The sequence below is a fragment of the Podarcis erhardii genome (assembly GCF_964252035.2).
Source record: "Podarcis erhardii genome assembly, chromosome: 6".
NCBI classification, from domain to species: Eukaryota; Metazoa; Chordata; class Lepidosauria; order Squamata; family Lacertidae; genus Podarcis; species Podarcis erhardii.
Window position 1 is genome coordinate 31,387,007 of NC_138510.1, and position 24,542 is coordinate 31,411,548.

A 24,542-nucleotide genomic window follows, 5' to 3' on the forward strand; every position below is an offset into this window, starting at 1 on the left:
CACTTTCTGAGTGAGTCCATTCCATGTTTAGTCAGAATCTTCTTTCTTGTAATTTGAATCAAATGGTTCAGGCCCAACCCGCTAAAGCAACAGAAATCAAGCTTACTCTATGTCCTATTCAGTTAATTGAAGATGGCTATCATACTGTCTCTCAGTCTCCTCTTCTCCAGGCTAAACATACCCAACTCCCTCAACCCCCAGAACTAGACACAGTGCTCCAGGTGGGGTCTGACTAAGGCAGAAGAGAGTGGTAGATAAACAGTAGGAATTTTAGTGACTATATTTCACCAATATGGTAACTTTAAAAAAACCCAAAAAAACTTCAGGAAATGTCTGGGTACTTTGACTATAAAACACTATAATTGTTAAATGTGGTTAACATATTTTTAGGCAAGGCAGCTTTCCCTTTAAAAAAGAAAGCAGTAATAACTGGTTGCATACCCACCTTCCATGCAGTTCCTGGACAAACACGAGGGATGAACCTTCCATCATACATGTGTGAAAATGGTCCATGACCTGAAGGTAAGAATTATGCAATTCATTTGTGTGGCAAACGTTTGTGTGTATGCGTGTGTGCGTGTGGACAAATGCACAGACACACATCTTCAGTATATTCTGGTATTTTTTTTCCAGCCATAATAAAACCATTTTGTAATACCAAGTCAGAGACTAAACTTTCAGTCCATTAGACCAGGCTACCCTTTGTGCTTTCCCCAGAGTTTCTAATAACCACACAAAAAATATAAAAACAAAATATAAATCATGGAGTAGGTAACATTTTAAAGAATTCTAAGCAAATTCCCACTGGAATATTAGTGTCTCTTATTGGCCCTAGAAAACAGAGAGAGAGGAAGTCAACCTCTGAGGGTAATTTGTTGCAGGACCTGGGTGGTATCACTGAGAAGGCCTTCTCACACATCACCTCAGCTGGAGATGGAACATGTTCAAAGAGCACATGGCAGTTCAAACAAGAGGACGCTGTTCTGCAAATATTCTAGGATAAAATTCAGTGCCATGCTCTTCCAAACATTATATTTGTGCAAGATTCCAGCTAGCCAGAAAGAATGATGCCTCCTCCTTCATGCACTGTTATGGGGGTTCTCCCAACTCCTCCAGAGCCAATGCTTTTTTGTGGTGGGGAGATATGTGGGGAAAGAAAGGAGGGGCAGGTCTGTTGCACAAGAGGAAGACCTTGAGCAGGCCTTCCACAGACAGGGCTGGTTAGGTTAATCTTGTCCTTAATTTAGAAACTAAAAAGTTTAAACCAATACTTCACAGCAAAAATCACCTGCCCCAAATCCAGCTCCTATCTAAATATTTTAGAATGGCATAGTACTTTTATTTACTTAGCATGCATCAATCACTTCATTAATATATTTGGGAAGTGGCTTACCCAAATCATGACAAAGACCAGCGATCTGAACACACAAAATATCCCTATGGTTGATGTCCAACTGTGGTTGTCGCTTCTGCAGTGCCTCGATCAAACGGCCTGCTAGATGGCAGACCCTGTTACAAGAAGGCAAAAGGTTCAGTTCTCCAATTCTTTGGTTTATAAATAAAATTAAAACTTGCCCCACATTATATATTGTGAAATACTACTAAACATACTCAGCTCGTGAATTGCAAACCTATAGAGCAAGGCTGGTCCAAGGACCACGTTGCTGGTCAGCCACATCTCCAAGGCCCACATGCCAGTGATGGCTTTGACCAAGGTATGCACACATACCACCCACAAACACTCACATTCACTTGACATACAGGACATAGCACACACTTTCATTCTCTCACACATGCAGTCCAAAACTCAAACATACACTCACACACAAACACGCAAGTATAAATGTGCACACATAAAAAATCAGCATTCCCAGCACTAGGGTAGAATGACTATGAAGGCTGCTTTTTTACTCTGCAGAGAAGGATCTGTGGAAGTTAAAAGGCAGCCTTTCCCCACCCCCACCAGCACTGGAGTGGGGGGGGGGTGAAGCTGCTTTGTACTCTTAAAAGGCAGGCTGTGGTCTATCCCTGATAGGGCTGTGATGCTTAGTGCTAAGACTACAGAAGAAACATCTCTTTGGCTGAAATTGCTTAAAATAAACTAGGGGAGGAAATGTGACCCAACTTCCTCTCTTACTATGCCTGCAAATTTCATAAAATGCTGCCTTAAAATTTTTTTTGTTTTTTTAAAGTTACAGTCACTTGGGATGGTAAGGAAGAATTCCACATCAGCAAACCTCTCTATCCGCCAGTGAAGTGCATTCGAAGGAAGGAAGGAAGGAAGGAAGGAAGGAAGGAGGGAAGGAAACAGCTCTCTCTAAGCAAATAGCACTTATTTTCATCCGTGAGTTTTAGTGGAAAACTCAGTGTCAGAAAATCTGCTTACTAGTTGACTTTGGGTTTGGTGAGCCTACATCCCCATGAAACCAAATACTGAACACACCAGCATATGAGATGAAGGGCACTTCTAACTTTTAAAGATATGTTAGATGTAAATCTCCTTTAATGGAAGTATGTTACTAGGAAATTGGAAGGGGGGTGAGAGACCTCCCCCCCACACACACCATGAGGCAGAGACATTAACAAACCATTCACTCACACACTTTTCCCTGCCTTTCACATGTCAAACGAAATCCTCTAGTGTCAAGAGAAAACAGCAACATACAGTGGTACCTTGGTTTATGAACGTAATCTGTTCTGGAAGTCCGTTCTTAAACTGAAACCGTTCTAAAACCGAGGCGTGCTTTCCCTAATGAAGCCTCTATCTATGGACTGGCTCAATGGGCTAACGTTAGAAATTCATAATAAATGAAGTGAGTCTGCAGGGCCTTCCCAAGGAGTCATGACTGGTGATATTCTGCCCCAAGGGTTTCAGACAGATAATCATCTCAATCACAATGCCTAACCACCCCATAGTGGGATGAAGCCTCAAGACAAAGGGGTGTATTTGACTTGACTCAGGGACCTGGAAACTGTAAATACCGTATTTTTCGCCCTATAGGGCGCACTTTTTCCCCTCCAAAAATGAAGGGGAAATGTGTGTGCATCATATGGGGCGAATGCAAGCTTTCGCTGAAGCCTGGAAAGCGAGAGGGGTCGGTGTGCACCGACCCCTCTCACTCTCCAGCCTTCAAGAAGCTATCCGCAAGCCTTAGGAGCCCGGCGGGAGTTCCCGCCGGGCTCCCAAGGCTTGCGGACAGCAGCCTGCAGCCCAAAACTCGAGGAGCACAGCGGGGCGCACCCCGGGCTTCGGGCAGCTCTCCGCAAGCCTTGGGAGCCCGGTGCAATTTCCCACCGGGCTCCCAAGGTTTGCGGATGGCAGCCTGTTTTGGGGGCTGGGGTCAGGGGAAGCTTGGGCTTCCCCCGACCCCCACCCCGCAAGCAAGCTCCGGGAGTGATGGCGAGGTTGCGCAACCTTGCCATCACTCCCGGACCCGTTCTGGGGGCTGGGGTCGGGGGAAGCTCAGGCTTCCCCTGCCCCCAGCCCCGCAAGCTCTGGGAGCGATGGCAAGGTTGTGCAACCTCGCCTTTGCTCCCAGACCCCCAGCCCCGAGGCTAAAAACGAAGCCTGGGCAGCTAGCGGAATCCATCCCACTCGCTGTCATGGCTTCTTTGCTCTTTGGGGCCCGGGGGGGAAATAATTTTTTTTTCTTTATTCCCCCCCCAAAAGTGTGCCCTATGGGCCGGTGCGCCCTATAGGGCGAAAAATACGGTACTTACTGTGTTGGAGTAAGTGTGAAAGACTATATTTGAGTGACAGGGACAGTGATGCATTCCAATATGTATTAGGGGAAACTCTGAAATACTGATGTAACCCACTGATCAGGGCTTCTGCCTGCTTCATCTTTGTAGTACAGTGGTACCTCGGGTTACATACGCTTCAGGTTACAGACTCCGCTAACTCAGAAATAGTGCTTCAGGTTAAGAACTTTGCTTCAGGATGAGAACAGAAATTGTGCTCCAGCGGCGCAGCAGCAGCAGGAGGCCCCATTAGCTAAAGTAGTGCCTCAGGTTAAGAACAGTTTCAGGTTAAGTATGGACCTCCAGAATGAATTAAGTACTTAACCCAAGGTACCACTGTAGTGAGAAGTCTTGTTGCAACAATAAACATCAGGCCTACTGGCTGCTATTTTGCTTCTTTGTCCTGCTTTGAAGTCTCTTGCTTGTGACCCTGATCTGAACCTAAGAGATTAAAGGTTAGGCGATTGTGGGGTGCTCCAAGGACTCCCTGTTACAAGTAGCAGTGCTTTTGTTTTACGATAGGTTACTGTGGAATTCAATGAAAATTCAGTTACTCATGTTCAGAGGCACAGCCAGTCTGCAGTAACCTGAGTGGTGGCGTATACCAGTTCAAGAAAAGCAGGGATCTGCAAAAAGAACTTGTGCCTTACCCAAGGGAATGCTCAAAACGGTTGTGCGATGCTCCTGGGAAAACGTAGTAAGTGCCACCCAATTGTTTGATGTATCTTAGACGCTGAAATTGAGGTGTGTCAATGATCCGAACAAGAAGGGGATGCATTTCAATGTGACCATGAATCGGGTCATTAAATACCTGGAAGATGTAAAACAAAATGTAAAACTATTGCAGATGATATATGAAAAGCAGCAGAAGAAAATGCTTTAGCTTTAACTTGCTTTCGCTATACACCAAGTTGGGACAATCACTGGATAACAAAAGGCATCTATGGCTGCCCCTGTATGCCAAGATGAGCTCCAGCAGATTTAACAGACAAGACCAATAGGACCAGCAGTCAAGAAGGTGGATACTGCACATGTTGTAGAGGGAAGTGAGGGGCAGATGGACCTCATCAACCTGGGAAGGTAGTTGATCTAGGAGAAGGAAAACTGATCCCAATCCTTTATCCCAATCAAGAAAAAAACAGATAGTTCAATACCACTTTCAAAAATAGACTAACATTGCTTTCAGATTAATGTAAATGCTTCTCTCACCTTCATTATGTCAACATGCCTTTGTCCCAGTTTCCTCAGACAATTCAGAAGGTTCTGTCTCACTCCGGTCCTGAAAGTTATCAAGTATAAGTTAAGTCGACCTTTCCATATTTTATTAAATAATGTAGTGGACGCTAATATTAAGTTAATTGCTACTGTTCATTGCAATAATTTTTTTACGTTTTCAGTAAAATATCGTCAAAAGATCTGGAACATAATACTCTTAAACTCTACCAATTCCATGAAGATTTATTCAGATGTCAAACTGTAGTGGTTTTAAAACATACTTTCTCCAAACTATAATCTGTACCCAATATTTGCCAATGTGGTACAAAAGAAGATGACTATGCATCTGTTTCTGCACACACAGTCACCAACATATATTTGCTTCATTAATTTGATGGTGGTTTTGTCTAGGAAAGCTCATCTAAACAACATGCAAAGGCAAACCTTGCTTAATGAGACTGGGCAAACATGCAGGCTCCTGCAGAGAACCTCACAGTTGCTTTACTCCTTCCCAGTCCTTTCTGCTGTTGTACCACAATCACCTAAGCAAAGATTTTGCTTAGCATGTAATCCAGACCAGGGCTCATGGTTAACCTCTCACCTAACTAAACACCAGCAATAACAAATAGTTAGGGTGTAGAGAGGCTAACCATGGGCCCTGGTCTGGATTACATGCTAAGCAAGATTTTGACTTACAACAGCATGGCAGCAAAAATAACTTTGGAGGAGAAAGTGGCTATAAGCAGCTCTCTGGAAGCCTGTGCCATCTCACTAAACCAAGGTTTGCCTTAGCATGTTATGAAGTGTAGGGATATCACAGAGCGGGGAGTGGGGTCCGGAGGGAGCACACTTCTCCGCCAGCAGGCAGCCACAGTCTGCCTGCACGCGTGACCTTGGGGTGCAGGGAAACCCCCCCCCAAACAAGCCACAGCTGTCTGGTACATCGTTCCACCTATGTCTGACCTTTTGCAGTCTCAGAAGTCAGCAGTGTCCTGTCTGTAAGTTTTTCCTTAGAGTCCTTTTGTCTCCTTTCGTCATACACTGTGCAAGGGGAAAATGACGCTGTGGAACAGGTGCCAAAATAGCTTTGTATCACCCCATGATTTCGGGACGGAAGGTGTGTAAAGGTCACAGCCCAAAAATGTATTTGCCTGGCTTGCATATTTGTCTCAATAAAAAGAGGCTCCACAGGAATGGTGGGAGTTTGCTCGCTTCAGACCACCTGTGCGCAGCTCACATGATCAACACCTGTCTTGGGCCTTCACTTCATCTGGCGCTCAACGTCTTTGGGGCTAGACTACTCACTTCGCCTGACAAGGGTTTCAGACGCGTCCACGCATCTTCTATAAGGATCCCGGTGAGTATACGAAGGAAGGAAGATGGGGGGTTACGTTTCTGCCCAAAGATTACAACATCGTAAAGATCTCCAATATTTGCTCTCAAAAGCACGGCATCCTCCGCAGCACTTGATGCTCTCTTGAAGGAAATCGATGCCCGGTATCCCTACTATCCAGAGAGCGGGTCTCTCCGGCTCAGGGACTGGGAGCAAATAGGGCAGACCCTGCAGTCGAAGCCATGAGCTTCCGTGCAAGTGCTTCAAACCTGGCACTTCTGCAGAGATGCGGTTCAGCAGTTCGGCCCTGCAGAAGTTCAGCCTGTTCTTTCTCTTATCAACCCATCTGTTTCTCCCACCCTGACGAAGGTGGTGGTCGCAGTTCCGCTGAGCCTGGCTTTTAAGCAGCCAGCGCTTGAGAAACCAACAGCTGCAGCTGTGGTTTATCAGGGTTCTCAGCAATCCTCTCTTTTATCTCAACCCAAAAAACTTTTTCTTGATACTTCTTTTCAGCCCTCAAGTCTGCCTGGCTTGGCAGATCCAGTGGTGCTTTTTGAGTCGGTAAAGGCTCAGAAGCCAAATCTCGCTGCTGAAGAGCAAATGGTTAAGGAGGCAAATGCATCTTCTCACCTAACTGTGGAAGAGCTTACTGACCTAACTATGCTGAGTCTGGTTGCAAGGGCACCGGATGGTCAGGACCAACAAGTTAGCTGTTGGGACCCTCTGCCTTATTCTGTAATCAGAAAAGGGGGAAAAGCCGATAATGACTTGGATTTGCCCAGTACCTATTTAAATGGACTGGAGGAGGATGAGTCCTCAAACCTTGTATTGATTCCTGATGATCAGAAATCTGTAATGAAAATGCTCTTGAATCCTGACCAATTTGACAGGGGAGGGGGAGGGGGAGGTGCTGGCTTACCAACTTCCTGGATCTACAGAGTGATGTATTTTAAATTTGTTCCACCTCAACCTGCTTCCCTTCATCTAAAGGAGCAGAAATTGCTGCTTCGATTTTAGTTTTCTAGACTATTCAGCCACACCCTTCAATTGGTGCTGGACTCCAATGTGCTTGATTCATCGATTGCTATTAGCTCAAATCAAACAGCTAATAGCTGAAAATTAATTGAGTCTTTTTTTCTTTACTGTGTTTCATCAGCTAGCATGCTGCAAGTTTCTTGTGGTAAACCACATCCTGCACAACCTGCACAGCTTACTCTCTGCAGGAAATGAGAGGGCGGATGCACCTCTGCGTAACTTAGCAACCGATGCTTGCTCACAGACTTGGTAAAAGTTTTGATGTTTTTCATCTAAGAAAAACCAGTTAGCTGAATAATTTCGTTTACCTTTGCTGCCAGCCAGAGCCCGGCTAGCTCAGTTGGTACAGCATGAGACCTTTTAATCTCAAGGCTTGCTCACATTGCTTCATAATCTCAAACATTTCCACATGCTGTGACTTCTAGCGACACAGAAGCACTGCACTTGTGGCCAAGGGACTGTGCATTTTTAAGCCATATTCCACAATCCATGTTGCACTTGAAACCTTTTCAAGGTTCATAACAACTCAAAAAGTTGCGCAACAAATGATTTCTTGTATTGCTGTTAATGGGCCAAGCCCAAACACTTAACCACTCCTGCTTATTGTTTTCTGTTTATTGCTCACATCTTTTCCAGCAATCCTGCCTCCAATGGGGTACTTCTCTTACCCACAGTAGTCCCTGTAATTCCACAGGTTAACCAAGTGTGGAATGGGCCAGTTACTCCCCGAAGACATTTTTGGAAAACATTAGGAAAGGGGGAGAAGTGTAGGCTCTAGGCAACATCCAGCGTAAACTAAACACCTTGCGGTTTTCATTTAACCATTTTGCTTTTGATTCAGACAGGCTTGCACCAGCAGACAGACATCTCCACAAGTCCAAGGACCTCGAGCTAACAATCTTTTATATGAACAGCTACCGGATCTGCAGCGGACCTGAAGTGGCGTGGCCTTCTGGCCCCTGACCACCTGGGGGTGGGGCTATGCTTTATTTCTACCCCTACAGGTCTCGTGTGAGTTCCAGTTCGGTGTGTGCAATTCACTCTCCAGCATGGTCTAGCATCATGGCCTGACCAGTCCGGCTCCAGTCCAATCTCCAAACTTCCAGCTTCCTATGGGAGATGCCAGTAACACACCACCCGAGACGTAGTACCATCGAGTGCAGACCGGGAAGAAGTCGTTTCAGTCACTTGGGTGACATCAAGTCCTGGTTCCTGCTGGACAATATCAGCTCTCTTGAGCCTGAACAACCAGAGACATTTCCTCACTGACTGCTGCCATATATTTGCCCAACTTGCTGCTGACTAGCCTGAACAACCAGAGACATTTCCTCACTGACTGCTGCCATATATTTGCCCAACTTGCTGATGACTCTATGCTGTTTCTTTTCATGCCATGCCTACTTTTGCCAATGAAGGCTTTGACATCTGTGGAACTAGCTCACTAGCTGACCTCCTGATCCTCTATGACTCAAACACATCTTCACCCATGCTGTAATGTTTCCAACCTGCTTTATTTGCTACTATTGATGTATGCAATGTTTTCCCACTATTTTACAGCTCTGCAAAGTTCGCTCTGGTCCCGGCGTCATGGCACTCTCTGCTCCTGATTCAAATTTGACTTAACACCTTACTCCCGGCATTATAAACTCCTCCAATTTGGAGTATGCCCGGCTTCACACACACAGGGCACGGGTGGACTCGGGATCTGCTCTTTGATAGACAGAAAAGGGGAGATGTAGGGATATCGCGGAGTGGGGAGTGGGGTCCGGAGGGAGCACACTTCCCCGCCAGCAGGCAGCCACAGCCTGCCTGCACATGTGACCTTGGGGTGCAGAGAACCCCCCCCCCCCCAGACAACCAGACAAGCCACAGCTGTCTGGTACATCGTTCCACCTATGTCTGACCTCTCTGGTTAACCTCTCACCTAACTAAACACCAGCAATAACAAATAGTTAGGGTGTAGAGAGGCTAACCATGGGCCCTGGTCTGGATTACATGCTAAGCAAGATTTTGACTTACAACAGCATGGCAGCAAAAATAACTTTGGAGGAGAAAGTGGCTATAAGCAGCTCTCTGGAAGCCTGTGCCATCTCACTAAACCAAGGTTTGCCTTAGCATGTTATGAAGTGTAGGGATATCGCAGAGCGGGGAGTGGGGTCCGGAGGGAGCACACTTCTCCGCCAGCAGGCAGCCACAGTCTGCCTGCACGCGTGACCTTGGGGTGCAGGGAAACTCCCCCCCCCCAAACAAGCCACAGCTGTCTGGTACATCGTTCCACCTATGTCTGACCTTTTGCAGTCTCAGAAGTCAGCAGTGTCCTGTCTGTAAGTTTTTCCTTAGAGTCCTTTTGTCTCCTTTCGTCATACACTGTGCAAGGGGAAAATGACACTGTGGAACAGGTGCCAAAATAGCTTTGTATCACCCCATGATTTCGGGACGGAAGGTGTGTAAAGGTCACAGCCCAAAAATGTATTTGCCTGGCTTGCATATTTGTCTCAATAAAAAGAGGCTCCACAGGAATGGTGGGAGTTTGCTCGCTTCAGACCACCTGTGCGCAGCTCACATGATCAACACCTGTCTTGGGCCTTCACTTCAATGAAGTGCCATAAATCTGTCTGGAAGGGGTGCATTTCTGCATCATAAACAACAAATATTTTGTTTACAAAAAACTGCAGAATATTCCAGTAGCCCTCCGTGTAAAAAGGTGTTTTTCATAAATTATGTATGAATAGAGGTGTTATGGTAATATTAAAGGTATTATTTTAATACAGTTTTAGTGACATCTGTCAAGTGTGAGATCGCAGAGAAGAAAAGTAACATCCATTGTTATGATGATTAATGTTGCGATAATTACGTAACACAATATGGCAAGTTCAAGTCCTGTTTCAGTTTCCTGGTTTCATGAAAATGCTTTACATACTGGCTTGGTTTGCATGTCACATTAAATCTTCATTACAACAGAACTGCAGTTTAATGTGAACCACTGTTGAAATCGAGGTGGTTTCACTCCTCTGCTGATAAAAGATCAGGTTCACTAATCTATATTTCTTTAGCAAATGTACAAAGCTCAAGGTACATACTAAACATAGCAATGATCCATTTAGGAATTAGAAACACAACCAGTCCAATCCTATGTTTGGCTATTCAGAAGTATATCCCACTAAATTCAATGGGACTTACTCCCAGGGAAGTACATACAGGATTGCAGTCAAATTCAAACATCAATAGATTTAAGTTTCCCTTACTCAATTCCCAATTCTTCAAGATCTGATTCAGTGAGTTCAAAGAAAGTTGAACCAGCAATTTCTTCTTCTGAGGAATTAAGGAGACAACAGTTAGCTTATTTCGTTACTCTTAACATTTATGTTCTTGATAATTCAAAATTCTCTGGGCAGATGACAAATGAAAATCACTAGAAAAATGAGAAACGTTAAGAAACTATGTTATTCTGAATTCTTGGATCCAGAGAAGTCTTTTATGAGTGGAAAGACAGCTTAGAATGTAGCACCATTGAATTTTCCTGTTTTCCCTATCCAGCTGCAGCCCACTGTGCATCACACCCTGTACCAATTACAAGGTGGACTTGCCTTCATGGGAAGTTTTTAAGCAGAGGTTGGATGGCCATCTGTCATGGATGCTTTAATTAAGTTTCCTGCATTGCAGGAATATGTGGCTCTGATGTTATTTCCTTATTCTTTGAGAACATTACAAGGAGACAGACTTCCGGGTTAGCGCGATCTGGAAATGGCGGATTCCCTCCGAGCTGCGGAGGGAATCGGCTTCATCGAGGACGGGTCTTGCCGCGCCGGCGACGCGGGGACCCTCAGAAACCGCAGGCGCTGAAGCCTGCGGACGGGAAGACTCGGTGGGCGCCTTAAGCACCCCCCCTGACCCTCGAAAAAGGGTACGGAGGGCGGTGTGGCGCTGAGAGTCGATCGACACCTCGGTGGAGCGGAGCCGCGAGCCACGACCGGAGAGCGCTGACTTTCTCCCTGGAAATTTGGACTGAAAGAATTAACCCGTGAGTAAATGGAATTTGGCTTTAAGAAATTTTTCCTTTGAATTGGAGACGATCGGAGGGTGTGCTAAAAGGGAGTCCGCACCCCCCCTAACTACGGACAATTTTAAAGCAAAGCTCAGAGAACTAAGGCGGAAAAGATACACTTATACATTATAAAAGAAACTTCTTCCACGATTTAACAAAGGAAGTGTTGTGCTGGAGAGTGAGGAGAAAACCTTTTTTTCCCCTCTTTTTTTTCTTTTTTTTGCGAAACCCCCCCTCCCCCCGGGACCAGGGAGAATCCCGTGTTTGAGTCTGGTGCAGAAAAACAAGCTGTCAAAAGAACTGTTAAATGGACAGATTGAAAATTTGTTAACTGATATCTCTCTGAACTAAAAGTTAAATTGTAACAAAGTGGTTGGAGACTCGATAGAAAGAAATAAAAAAGATTTGGACTGTTGGAAAAAGTTTACAAAGTAACCAGAATCCCTCTAGGGGGATTCCAAAGCTACTACAATGGCGGCAGATGGAAAACTACAGGCAGAGATAAACAGGATGTTTTATCTGGTGGGAATATTGCAAGAGCAGAGTCTGAGTATGAACAAACAATTAATGACCTTGACTTCAGGAACAAGCAACTCTGCTGAAAGCATGAAGGACTTGACAGGAAAGGAATCTGCAGCCGAAACAGAAAAGACACACCAAGAATTGGAGGAAAGAGAGCAAGGAGAGGAGAAAGAACAATTGAAATATACCAACAAAAAGTCTATAATGGTGGAACGCAAGGGAAAAGACTATTGGATTATCTGGATTACAACACTGCAAAAGATGTTAAGGATGAAGGAGGGGGCCCCTGAAGTATCTGCAACACAGGAACTTGAAGGATATAAGAAATATGATTGGGGCTATCCTTTTGATTATGAAAGACTGGTTGACCTTTGGCAGCAGTTCCTATCAAGCATCTATGAGGGAAGAAAAATTGGAGTGATGGAGAATGGATTCTTTCGAGATTCGAGGACCGATATAAGAGACTTCCAACAGAATCGACGGAGAGGAACTGAAAGGGACTTAAAGGCTCTCGACGTGAGGAATCCGGGCTAAAAATGATGGTTGATTTTTATTTGAAAAGGGATCAGAACCTGGGAAGGGGGGAGGGGGAAATATCTTTATTATTGCTATTTAGTTACAGAAGGGTAAGAACGATGATAAATTTTGGGTTGGGTGAATAGGGTCTATATTTAAAAATGGGAAATCGAGGGAAGGGAATCTACGCCGACCTTAGGGGAAAATTTAAATGTTTATAAGAACTGGGGACAAGAGAAATCGGGCTAATTATGAAGAGATATATTTAAAAATATCAATTATAGGTTAAGAAGAAGAAACTAAAATTTGCTGAACGAATTATGGGAATAGGGATGTATGAAGAGGGGGTGGGGGGGGAGTCCGGGGAACAAGGTTAAGAAAATAAGGTGTTGTGATGATATTTGTTTTGTTTTTGTTGTAACTTTTGTGTTTGTGTTTTGTAACTTGTGTTTGTCTCTAAAAAATGTGAAAACCCAATAAAAATTATTATTATTAAAAAAAGAGAACATTACAAGGAGAGACAGAACATATCAATGCTGGTTAATGCACAAAGGATCCTGTACTGCCAATGGGCAGCTAAAGATGGGTCATTAAGGGAGCAAAGCAGAGCAGGGGCAGCATATAAGGTAAATTGAATAAATAACTACAACCCAAGTTAAAAGAAAAAGGGGATTTAAGGCAGCAACCCTAAACACGCTTAGACCTTACTCCCGAGTAGACTGTGCTGCAAAAGACTCCTAAGACACAGCCCTTTTAAAATGTGGGGGTTTGGGGGGGGGTTATTGAGTTGCCGTTTTTATTTTTATTACGTATTTTGCGGCTTTATATCTTGATTTTATTTTGTGAACTGCTCTGAGTATAGAGTGGTATATAAATTCAATTAATAACAATAAAACAACAACAACAACCCTATGACCATTGACTTGACAAGCCATCCTGCCACGGCTAGCCAAGCCCACCCTCAGGCGACGGAGCCCGTTATGCCCCGGCTCTGCAATCCGCTTCATAACCTCCTGTCCTCACCGGGTCAGGAAGCGGGAACCGCTCGAGAGGAAACAGCAGCAGCAGCAGCGTCGCCTCAGTCAGGCTACGACGAAGAGGAGGACGACGGCGGCGGCTTGAAAGATGACTATAGTCTTCCCGGCGCAACGAGGCTGCGCAGGCGAAGCGGCTCTCCGGTCCCGCTCGTCCCGCCCCCCGCTTACCTCGGAAGCAGCGCAGCAACTCCGGGTCTTCGAAGCCGCTGCTTCGCAGGAATTCGCACACCTGCTCGATGCCCCAGTCCCGCGGGTGACTCCCGCAGGGATCCGGGACGCGGCAGACGGAGACGCGCTTCTCCGGCGTGTGGAAGCCGTCGCCCGGGCTGGCGGGCCGGGGCTGCTTGAAGGCTGCTTCCCCGTTCCCGCTCGACATCGCCCTCGGCTTCCAGGCAGGGACACCGGGAGCGAATGAGCGACCCAGCTTTGCCTTATATAGGAGGAAACCCGCCAGGGCCGGGAATCACGTGATGGCAGTCCTCCAGTCAAGGTGGCTTGTGCGGCATGCGGCTTCTGTGTCAATGCTGGGTGGTTCTGTGTTGTTTTTTGGAGGGAGGGAGGAAGCTTGAATAGGCACAGAGAAGGGAAGGCCACAGAGCTTTTTCTCCACCTCTCCATCTTCTCCCCTTATCACACTTTTAAGATGGCTTATTTCCCCAGAAGTTGAGAGGAGGAAGGACCAGAGAAATGTAGCTGCTATGGAGAGAGATAAACAGGCCTTCAGTAACCCCTTCTCCCAAGATGAGGGGTGTGTGAGCTAGTTAATTCTGGCAGAACAGCTTACTCTCTGATCTTAACCCCTTCATGCATTAACTAGACCTAAAAATGCTGGTTATATAAGGACCTGGGCAAGTGGTTTACTGAGGCCCCAAAGGATGTAATGCAGAGTTCTTTGTTGCCACTTTCATATCGCGAAATTTACGTAACCAGAACATAGCTGTCAACGTTTCCCTTTTTTAAAGGGAAATTCCATTATTCCGAATAGGATTCCTCACAAGAAAAGGGAAAAGTTGACAGCTATGAACCAGAGGGTTTCGTAACATGATGTACTACTGTACTTCTCTTTCCCCTCATTGTACCCTACAGTAGTTCACAACTGGGTCATACATATTGCTGGCATTGCACTCTTGTTCAGCTTCAGAACACCCAATGTTTCCTTTTGAATCCTATATATTTAAAAATACCAATTTCCATTGATGCAAAAATACATTTGGAGATCTTCAACTTGGGAAACATTTTTACAAATCTGTCTAATGGAACGCAATTTCTGTTCTTATCCTGAAGCAAAGTTCTTAACTCGAGGTACTATTTCTGAGTTAGCGGAGTCTGTAACCTGAAGCTTCTGAAACCCGAGGTACCACTATATGGCAAAATATGCATTAAAGCATGGGAAAAGGTTGTTAGACCTTTAAAATATCCCCTTCTAAGTTTCTTTCCATACTTCTCCTTTCTTCCCATAGCATTTAAAAAAAGACATGTTCGATAAGTTAAAAATGGTTTGCTTACAAACTCTTCAAAGGTCAGATTCATGTGCTTTTCCATACAGCAGCAAGAAAACACAAACAGTTTAACTTAGTTTCAAAAATTGGTAAATGTTTCTAAATTATTTGTATAGAAATTATAAAGATAACTTGCTAAAAGCATGTGGTCTGGGCTTGCAAAAATCAGCCTATACATTTTTCTGGTTGGATTCACATGGTGTAAGAAAATGAACAAATACCTTCAGTAACCCCTTCTCCCAAGGTTAGGGATGGAATGGATGGATGGAGAAAGGAATGATGACAATCCTAAATTACTACTTCTTTTTCTCCTCATTGTACCCTACAATAGTTCACAACTGGGTCATAAATATTACTGGCATTGCACTTTTGTTCAGCTTCAAAACACCCGATGTTTCCTTTTGAATCCTTTATATTTTAAAATACCAATTTTCATTGATGCAAAAATACATTTGGAGATCTTCAACTTTGGAAATCTGTCTAATGGAACAAGTTAAACCGGCTTTTTAAGAACATAAAAAGATCACTGCTGGATCAGGACAAATGTAGCTCTAATCCAGCATCCTATTTTCATAGTTGACAACCAGATGCCCAGTGTTCAAAAGCAGTTTTCTGTCAGTTGTTTAAAGAAAGGAGGGAACAGTGATAAAGACTGGATACACCTAAATTCTTGGGTTCTAGCCACAACATAGCTGAGTCTGTATGGACCAGACAATTTTGTTCAGATTTTCAGGAAAATGAAATGTAGGGAAAAATTGTCCAGGAGAAATGAAACTCAAAGTACTGGCCTGGGAAAGAGATATTAAATACCTGAATTACTTGAAGGATTAAACTTCCATTCAGTGTTTAGTCATCAAAGTTGGGAGGGATAAATTTCCTCCATCCAGCCCCATGACTTACTGTACTTGATTACTGCCTATCTTACAGATTTAATGAGCTTCAAAAAGCAGAACCATACCTGAAAGAAGTGCAGCTGCAATTCCAAAATATTTCCAACATAAAAAAAAAAACAGAGGCAATGGATCCGAGGCAAGAGGTGGAGCCAGGGTGGGGGGAGGTTTAAAGTTTGGGAACAACTTTGGTGGCTTGACTGCTATGGCCATACAGATGGATGGGTCAAAGTAATATATTCAGGAGCCTTGACAAGAGACACTGCAAGTAGATTGTAATGTAAATAATTCAGAATCAAATGTACTACAATATATTTTTGGGGCCAGTGTCTGTGCAAGTCACCCATAAATCCAGGAACTAGTAAAAATTAGAAACAATCAAGGTTTGATTAAACTGTGCCAAACACAAAAACCCCTGCTGAATTTGGTTTAGGAGCCTAGACTGCTCAGCAGAGCTAGCTGGATGGTGGCCACTTGAAGAACAATAGCTGATGCTGGCCAGACATTGACCCATCAAGGAAGCCATCAAGAGAGTGAAGATGTACCAGGCAAGGAGGGGTGGAGCCCCTCATCTAGCTATGGGCAGAAACCAAAGGGGTTTAGGATTCAGGATGGATGACATAGGCTGGGGGGGAAACAACAGATTCCCCCCCCCACTGGGTTAGCAGTGATGGGCAGCGGGGCAAGGGGGCAGAGGACCATGTGGGATAGTTGGGACAAGCAGTAACAAAGACACAAAACATGGCTTATTTCTCTTGCAGACCCAAGCCTGCTGCTCCTATGAGAAAAGCAAAGGACCCTCTTGGGGTGTGATGGTGGGATTTTCCTTTATCCAAGTTCAGGTTCATAAAGACACCACAGTCACTGCTGTGCCTCATTGTCCAAGAGGAAACATAAGCCTGGGGTAAAGCATGCCTGCAACCCCTGGAATCTTGTAGAGGTCTTGGAGATTCTCCCTTGGGGGTGAGTGGAGCTTTACCCTGAAAGGCTGTGCGCATTATTTATTTCAAATAAATAAATAAATAAATAAATAGTTCCAAACCACAGGCCCAGAGGAGGGCTCTAGGAAGTTGTCGGTTGCAGGGATACCAAAGGTGGCCAAAAACACCAGTGATCAGTTCTGGTGCTTTATTAAAAAAGGTATAGACTTTCAGCAACCTTTGCTAGACCTGGAACAGACATCGTAGCAAGTTGATGGCTTGTCTGCACCCAAGCAAATGTGCACATGTTTTTTATACAGTGGTACCTCAGTTTTCGAACATTTCGGAAGTCGGAACATTTCCATTTTCAAACGCCAAAAACCTGGAAGTAACTGCTTCGGTTTTTGAACACTTTTGTAAGCACTCTGTGAATTTGAACAAAATTTAGAATCCTCATAAAAATCTGGCATTCGTTTCCTCTTTCCTTTGAGTTTCGTTTCTCCTAAGCAGAAAGTGAAAGCTTTCAGTTTCTTGGAAGTGTTTTGTCAGAAGTTGCATTGTATTCTGTGGCTAGGATCCAGAGTACTACTTTACGTAAGCCTTAGGGCAGTGATTCCCAATTATCTAATTACTGAGGACCTACTATTTTTCAGAAGATAAGCCACGCCCTCAATATCTGCTCCAGAGGATTAGAAAACAGTTTACAAAAAAGGCAAATAAGAGTGGGAAATATGTTGTTTTTAATGTTTGCAATTGGTTTAAAAGAGTAAAAGGACAATTCCCTAGATGCCTAAATCCAGGTTTGGGGCAAATACTGTCTTGGTGAGAGAGCCCCAACAGAGATTTAATACAATGGTACCTCGAGTTAAGAACTTAATTTGTTCTGGAGGTCTGTTCTTAACCTGAAACTGTTCTTAACCTGAAGCACCACTTTAGCTAATGGGGCTTCCTGCTGCCGCCGGAACGCAATTTCTGTTCTTATCCTGAAGCAAAGTTCTTAACTCGAGGTACTATTTCTGAGTTAGCGGAGTCTGTAACCTGAAGCTTCTGTAACCCGAGGTACCACTATATGGCAAAATATGCATTAAAGCATGGGGAAAGGTTGTTAGTGTTATTCTAAAGCAGCAATGCTGCAGCAAGCAAAGGCTCTAGCAGCTCAGTCAGCTGCTTGTGGCTGCAAAGCCAGGCGGGATGTTTGTGACTGTTGCCATGGAAACAAAGGGGCAGTCCATTCTTACTGAGCACAGGATGTGAGCTCAGTGTGTGTCATATGACCTGTACAGGATGTACAAGGGTGAAGTTTGGAGTTTCTCTCTGTTTGTTGAAGAGAGCAGACATCTTATACTGTATGACTGCTAAAGACAGGAATAAAAGCATGTAGATACATTTCTGTCTGAGTCTGTTTCCCCTCCCTGGGGATATGCAGGGAACAGGGAGGAGGAGAAGCAGTTGGTGTGTTTTTCTCACAGCCTGAGGAAAATCGCCGGAACGGACCTCGTGTGTTTTTCCTGCCGGGAGTCGCCGGAGGGAGGTCAAAGGAATTCAGCCGGTGCCTTGACAGATAGGCACATACCTCTGACCGAGGCAGAATTCCAACAGTTAGACCTTTAAAATATCCCCTTCTAAGTTTCTTTCCATACTTCTCCTTTCTTCCCATAGCATTTTTAAAAAAGACATGTTCGATAAGTTAAAAATGGTTTGCTTACAAACTCTTCAAAGGTCAGATTCATGTGCTTTTCCATACAGCAGCAAGAAAACACAAACAGTTTAACTTAGTTTCAAAAATTGGTAAATGTTTCTAAATTATTTGTATAGAAATTATAAAGATAACTTGCTAAAAGCATGTGGTCTGGGCTTGCAAAAATCAGCCTATACATTTTTCTGGTTGGATTCACACGGTGGAAGAAAGTGAACAAATACCTTCAGTAACCCCTTCTCCCAAGGTTAGGGATGGAATGGATGGATGGAGAAAGGAATGATGACAATCCTAAACTACTACTTCTCTTTCTCCTCATTGTACCCTACAATAGTTCACAACTGGGTCATAAATATTACTGGCATTGCACTCTTTTTCAGCTTCAGAACACCCAATGTTTCCTTTTGAATCCTTTATATTTAAAAATACCAATTTCCATTGATGCAAAAATACATTTGGAGATCTTCAACTTTGGAAACATTTTTACAAATCTGTCTAATGGAACAAGTTAAACCGGCTCTTTAAGAACATTAAAAGATCACTGCTGGATCAGGACAAAGGTAGCTCTAGTCCAGCACCCTATTCTCATAGTTGACAACCAGATGCCCAGGGTTCAAAAGCAGTTTTCTGTCAGTTGTTTAAAGAAGGGAGGGAACAGTAATAAAGACTGGATACACCTAAATTCTTGGGTTCTAGCCACAACATAGCTGAGTCTGTATGGACATGTACACCAGACAATTCTGCCCAGATTTTCAGGAAACTGAAATGTAGGGAAAACGAAAACGAAACTCAAAGTACTGGCCTGGGAAAGAGATAATACCTGAATTACTTGAAGGATTAAACTTTCATTCAATGTTTAGTCATCAAAGTTGAGAGGTGTTTTGTTTCCAAGGGGTTCCTCGAGAGCAAGCAGGCAAATACCCCCCTGCTCGGCTGTGAAGCCTTGCTTTTGCTGCAAAAATAAACTTTATCTGTCCGGAGCACCACTCTCCCGTGGCTGACTCATTCACTGGCAGAATCCATGAGTTGGCGGTTCTTAAACGGTCCCCAGCAAAGCAATTTCTTGACGCCCAGTCTGTGCCTCCCCTCTCTGCACGGAAGCTTACTGCGCAAGGAGGGCATGGGTAAGAGAGGACCCCTCTCCTCCTCACTTTGCCCAGGCAAGGTGTCCTGGCACCACCTCGCCTCCTCCAAGCCCTGCAGCTCCTCTCCACTGGAGGCATGGTTACTCACCTCCATTGAAGAAGAGCTGCTTCCCAGGATCCTTGGAGGCTCTCTATAATCCATTCAGCTTTTCCTCTCTCCCTCCTGAACCGATGGCAGTTCCCCGAGAAGAGGGATAAATTGCCTCCACCCAGCCCCATGACTTACCGTACTTGATTACTGCTTTTCTTACAGATTTCATGGGCTCCAAAAAAGAGAACCACACCTGAAAGAAGTGCTGCTGAAATTCCAAAATATTTCGAACATAAATAAAAAACAGACTGAGGCAATGGATCCAAGGCAAGAGGTGACCCCAGGGTGGGGATTTAAGGTTGGGAACAACTTGGGTGGATTGACTGGTATGGCCATACAGATGGATGGGTCAAAGTAATATATTCAGGAGCCTTGACAAGAGACACTGCAAGTAGATTGTATTATTATTTTTTTATAATGTTTTATTAAGGGTTTTTTAATTACAATATAAATAAGCAAACAAAAATATTACATATCATAACATATTTTCTTGTCTCCTTTGGACTTCCTCACATCTCCCGCTCATGCGTTCCAAGTTGTAAAGATTAAACCAGCAATTTATCACCTTATCGCCATCCTTACTATCTAGTCTTCAATGTTATATCTCAAATTTTAGATACAATTATTTCACTTCTTAAAAAATTAAACTTAGCCTAATTATTATCTAAAAATTTATTTTTCTTTAAATTTGCCTTATCTTCCTAATTCACTTCGTCTGTTTTGATGGTGCCAAATTGTTTATGATCAAGCATCCTGCTTAACATTCATACAGTTTACAATATTTTTGCAAATAAGTCTTGAATTTTTTCCAGTCTTCTTCTACTGTCTCCTCTCCCAGGTCTCGGATTCTGCCAGTCATCTCAGCCAGTTCCATATAGTCTATCAGTTGCATCTGCCATTCTTCCAGTGTGGGTAAATCTTGGGTTTTCCAGTGCTTAGCGATGAGTATCCTTGCTGCTGTTGTTGCATACATAAAAAATGTTCGATCTTTCTTTAACACCCCTTGGCCGACAATACCCAAAAGGAAGGCCTCTGGTTTCTTAGGGAAGGTATACTTAAATACCTTTTTCAGCTCATTATATATCGTTTCCCAGAAGGCCTTCACTCTAGGACAAGTCCACCAGAGGTGAAAGAACGTTCCTTCATTTTCCTTACATTTCCAACATTTGTTATCAGACAAGTGGTATATTTTTGCAAGTTTGACTGGGGTCATGTACCATCTATATATCATTTTCATTACATTTTCTTTCAAAGCATTGCATGCAGTAAAATTCAACCCAGTAGTCCACAACCTTTCCCAGTCCTCAAACATAATATTATGCCCAATGTCCTGTGCCCACTTTATCATAGCCGATTTAACCGTTTCATCTTGAGTGTTCCATTTTAACAGCAAGTTATACATTCTTGAAAGTACCTTAGTCTTAGGCTCTAACAATTCCGTTTCTAACTTCGATTTTTCCACCTGGAATCCTAACTTTTTATCAAGTTTGAAGACTTCTTTAATCTGAGCGTAATGTAACCAATCTCGGACTTTGTCTTTCATTTTCTCCTGACTCTGCAATTTCCAGTTGTCCCCATCTTTTTCTAATATTTCCCAATACTTTGGCCATTTGGCCTCCATATTGAGCCTTTTCCGGGCCTTAGCTTCCAGTGGTGAAAGCCACCTTGGAGTTTTATTTTCCAATAAGTCTTTGTATTTTGTCCAGACATTAAACACTGCTTTTCTGACAATATGATTCTTAAAAGCCTTATGAATCTTAACCTTGTCGTACCATAAATATGCATGCCAACCAAACGCATTGTCAAAACCTTCCAGATCTAGTACATCAGTGTCCTCGAGAAGCAGCCAGTCTTTTAACCAGCAGAACGCTGCTGATTCATAATACAACCTTAAGTCTGGCAGGGCAAAGCCCCCTCTTTCTTTCGCATCAGTTAGTATCTTGAACTTAATTCTGGGCTTTTTGCCCTGCCAGACAAATTTGGAAATGTCTCTCTGCCACTTCCGGAAACACTCTGTTTTGTCCACAATCTGTAATGTTTGAAACAAAAACAGCATTTTTGGCAATACATTCATCTTTACAGCAGCGATTCGGCCCAACAAAGAAAGTTTCAGTCTTGTCCAACTTTCTAAGTCTCTCTTAATTTCTGACCAGCATTTCTCATAATTATCCTTAAATAGATTCAGATTTTTTGCTGTTATGTTTACCCCTAGGTATTTTACTTTTTTAACCACGTTTAACTCTGTCTCTTCCTGAAACCGTTCTGACTCTGTAACTGTCAAGTTTTTTCCCAGTACCTTAGTTTTCTGCTTGTTTAGTTTAAATCCCGCCACCCGACCAAACTCTTGAATCAGTTGTAATACTTTTTTCGTACTAGATTCTGGCTCCTGTAAAGTCAAAACTAGGTCATCTGCAAACGCTTTAAGTTTATATTGTTTCGCTCCGACCTGAATTCCTTCAACCATCCGGTCCCCTCTAATCATGTTCAAGAGCACCTCCAGGACCGAAATAAATAGCAGTGGGGAAATAGGACAGCCTTGTCGTGTTCCTTTTTCAATTTTGAACTCTTCTGTGATCACATTGTTAACTATCAATTTAGCCTTTTGTTCTGAATAAATTGCATCTATCCCATTTTCAAAACCCCGTCCCACTCCCATTCCTTCCAAATTTTTCTTCATAAATTTCCAAGAAATATTATCAAAGGCCTTCTCCGCATCTATGAAAATTAACACTGCTTTTGTATTGATATTTGTTTGCAAAAGTTCCAAAATATCAATGATGTTCCTTGTATTAGCAAACAAATGTCTACCTGGGAGAAAGCCTGCCTGATCCTTATGTATTACTTCATTTAAAACTTTTTAAAATCTTGCTAAAATATCTGCAAATATTTTATAATCTACATTTAGAAGAGAAATGGGGCGGTAGTTCTTAAGTTGTGTCTTTTCAGTTTCCAATTTTGGTATCAATGTGATAAACGCTTCTTTCCACGATTCCGGCGCCTTCTTCCCCTCCAAAATTTCATTGCTAACCTCCAGCAATGGTTGTATCAGATAGTCTTTCAAAGTCTTATAGTACTTGGAGGTAAGCCCATCTGGCCCTGGGGATTTGCCCAGTTGCATATTCTGAATGGCTTGTTCAATCTCTTGTCGTGTTATTTTACAATTCAGGATTACTCTGTTTTCTTGTGACAGTTTTGGTAGTCCATTCTTTTTCAAAAATTGTTTTATCTCAGCCTCATCTTGCGGCCCTTGAGTATATAGTTTTTAAAAATATCTCTGGAAGCACTTTCTAATATCTACAGGGTTCTGAATGTTTCTTCCTTCAATCTCTAAATTTGTAACTGTATTTAGTTTTTGTCTCTTCTTCAACTGCCATGCTAGCAGTTTCCCGCATTTATTCGCCGATTCAAATGTTCTTTGTTTCATTAATTTAACTTTCCACTCTATTTCCTGGTTTATCAATTTGGAATATTGTGCTTGATAGAGTTTAATTTCTCTCAGAATCAGCTGTGACTTCGGGTTTGATCTTAACTTCTTCTCAAATTCTTTAATTTTCTCCAAAATCTGTCTTTTTTCTCATTTTGTGTCCTTTTCTTTACAGCATTCTGTTGTATCAAGAACCCCCTCATCACGGCCTTACTTGCATCCCAGATGATTCTTTTTTCCACTGTAGTATTCAAATTTATCTCAAAGTAATCCTTCAAAACTTTTTGGGCCTTCTTGATGATCTCCTGATCTCTAAACAAATTGTCATTCATCTTCCATCTAAAGGAGCCGGTTGGTAGTAGTGTCATATCCATCTTTACTGCATTATGGTCGGAGCAGGTCTTTGGGCAGATTTCCACCTTTCTGGTCTTAGGTGCCAGACCTCTAGATATCCATATTTGGTCGATTCTCATCCATGTCAGTTGGGCTTCAGAAAAGAATGTTCCTTCTCTTCCCAAGGGGTTCTTTGTCCTCCAAATATCGATCAGGTCCATATTGTCAGTCAGTTTGAAAAAAGTCTTAGGTAGTCTGCCATCTTTTGTCACATTTTGATTTTGTGACTTGTCCATGTTGGTTGATACCACGCCGTTCATGTCTCCCATCATAATGATGTTGTCATATTCCAGATAGTCCAGGATGCTCTCATGCAACTTCTTATAAAATTCCAATTTCCCCTCATTTGGTGCATAAATTCCTAATATCAAAAACTTCTCTCCTTGATGTTGTATCTCAATTGCCAAAATTCTTCCTTGCTCATCCTTAAATAGAAATTTAGGTGACAGGCTCTCCTTTGCATAAATCACCACTCCTCTCTTCTTCACTCGATCCGAAGAAATAAATTCTTGGCCTAGTCTTTTATTTATTAGCACTTTTTTATGGAGCCTAGTCACGTGTGTTTCTTGCAAACAAATAATGTCCAATTGTTCTTTTTTCAGTATGTGAAATATCCTCCTCCTTTTTTCCGGGGAGTTGCACCCATTAATATTCTAGCTCAGCAGTTGCAGAGACATCCTGAACAATTCTGTTATTTCTCTGGGGGTGGTATCTTTTTCTCTGGATCTTCAGGTTCCAAGGGTAGAGGTACAGCTGATGGTCCAGGCCCTAAAGGTGTTTCAATTCCTTTCTGAAGGTCCTCTCCGTAGGCAATCAGAAATTTATCTCTGTCTTCAAGTGTTTTGATTTTAACCTTCTTCCCTCTGAAGGTGAATGATAATCCCTGAGGGAATTCCCACCTAAAGATGATTGAGTTGCTTCTTAACAGTCTAACCAGTTCAAGATAGGCGGATCTAAGGTCCAGCAGTTGTTTCGGGATATCTTTGTAAATTTCAGCTCTTCTGTCCAAAATGTCCAGTGACTTTTCGTAGTGTAGACCC

General features: G+C 43.2%; 1 protein-coding gene across 4 annotated transcripts in view; it reads right to left on the bottom strand.

The window, feature by feature from the left end:
* Window positions 1–14,031, bottom strand: part of SAMHD1 (SAM and HD domain containing deoxynucleoside triphosphate triphosphohydrolase 1) — a 62,429-nt gene extending 48,398 nt beyond the window's left edge. For 2 of the 4 annotated variants that reach the window (XM_081864758.1, XM_081864759.1), the window contains exons 1-6: window positions 13,613–14,031; window positions 10,570–10,636; window positions 4,951–5,020; window positions 4,392–4,552; window positions 1,394–1,509; window positions 446–516 (exon numbers count right to left, since the gene is read on the bottom strand). In XM_081864758.1, the coding sequence (XP_081720884.1) occupies window positions 446–516; window positions 1,394–1,509; window positions 4,392–4,552; window positions 4,951–5,020; window positions 10,570–10,636; window positions 13,613–13,820 (693 nt within the window). In that variant the 5' untranslated portion in view covers window positions 13,821–14,031. Of the gene's footprint in view, window positions 1–445; window positions 517–1,393; window positions 1,510–4,391; window positions 4,553–4,950; window positions 5,021–10,569; window positions 10,637–13,366; window positions 13,468–13,612 lie in introns of those variants that run through there. The other 2 variants (XM_081864757.1, XM_081864760.1) reach the window with 2 other exon arrangements.
* Window positions 14,032–24,542: the final 10,511 nt, after the last annotated feature.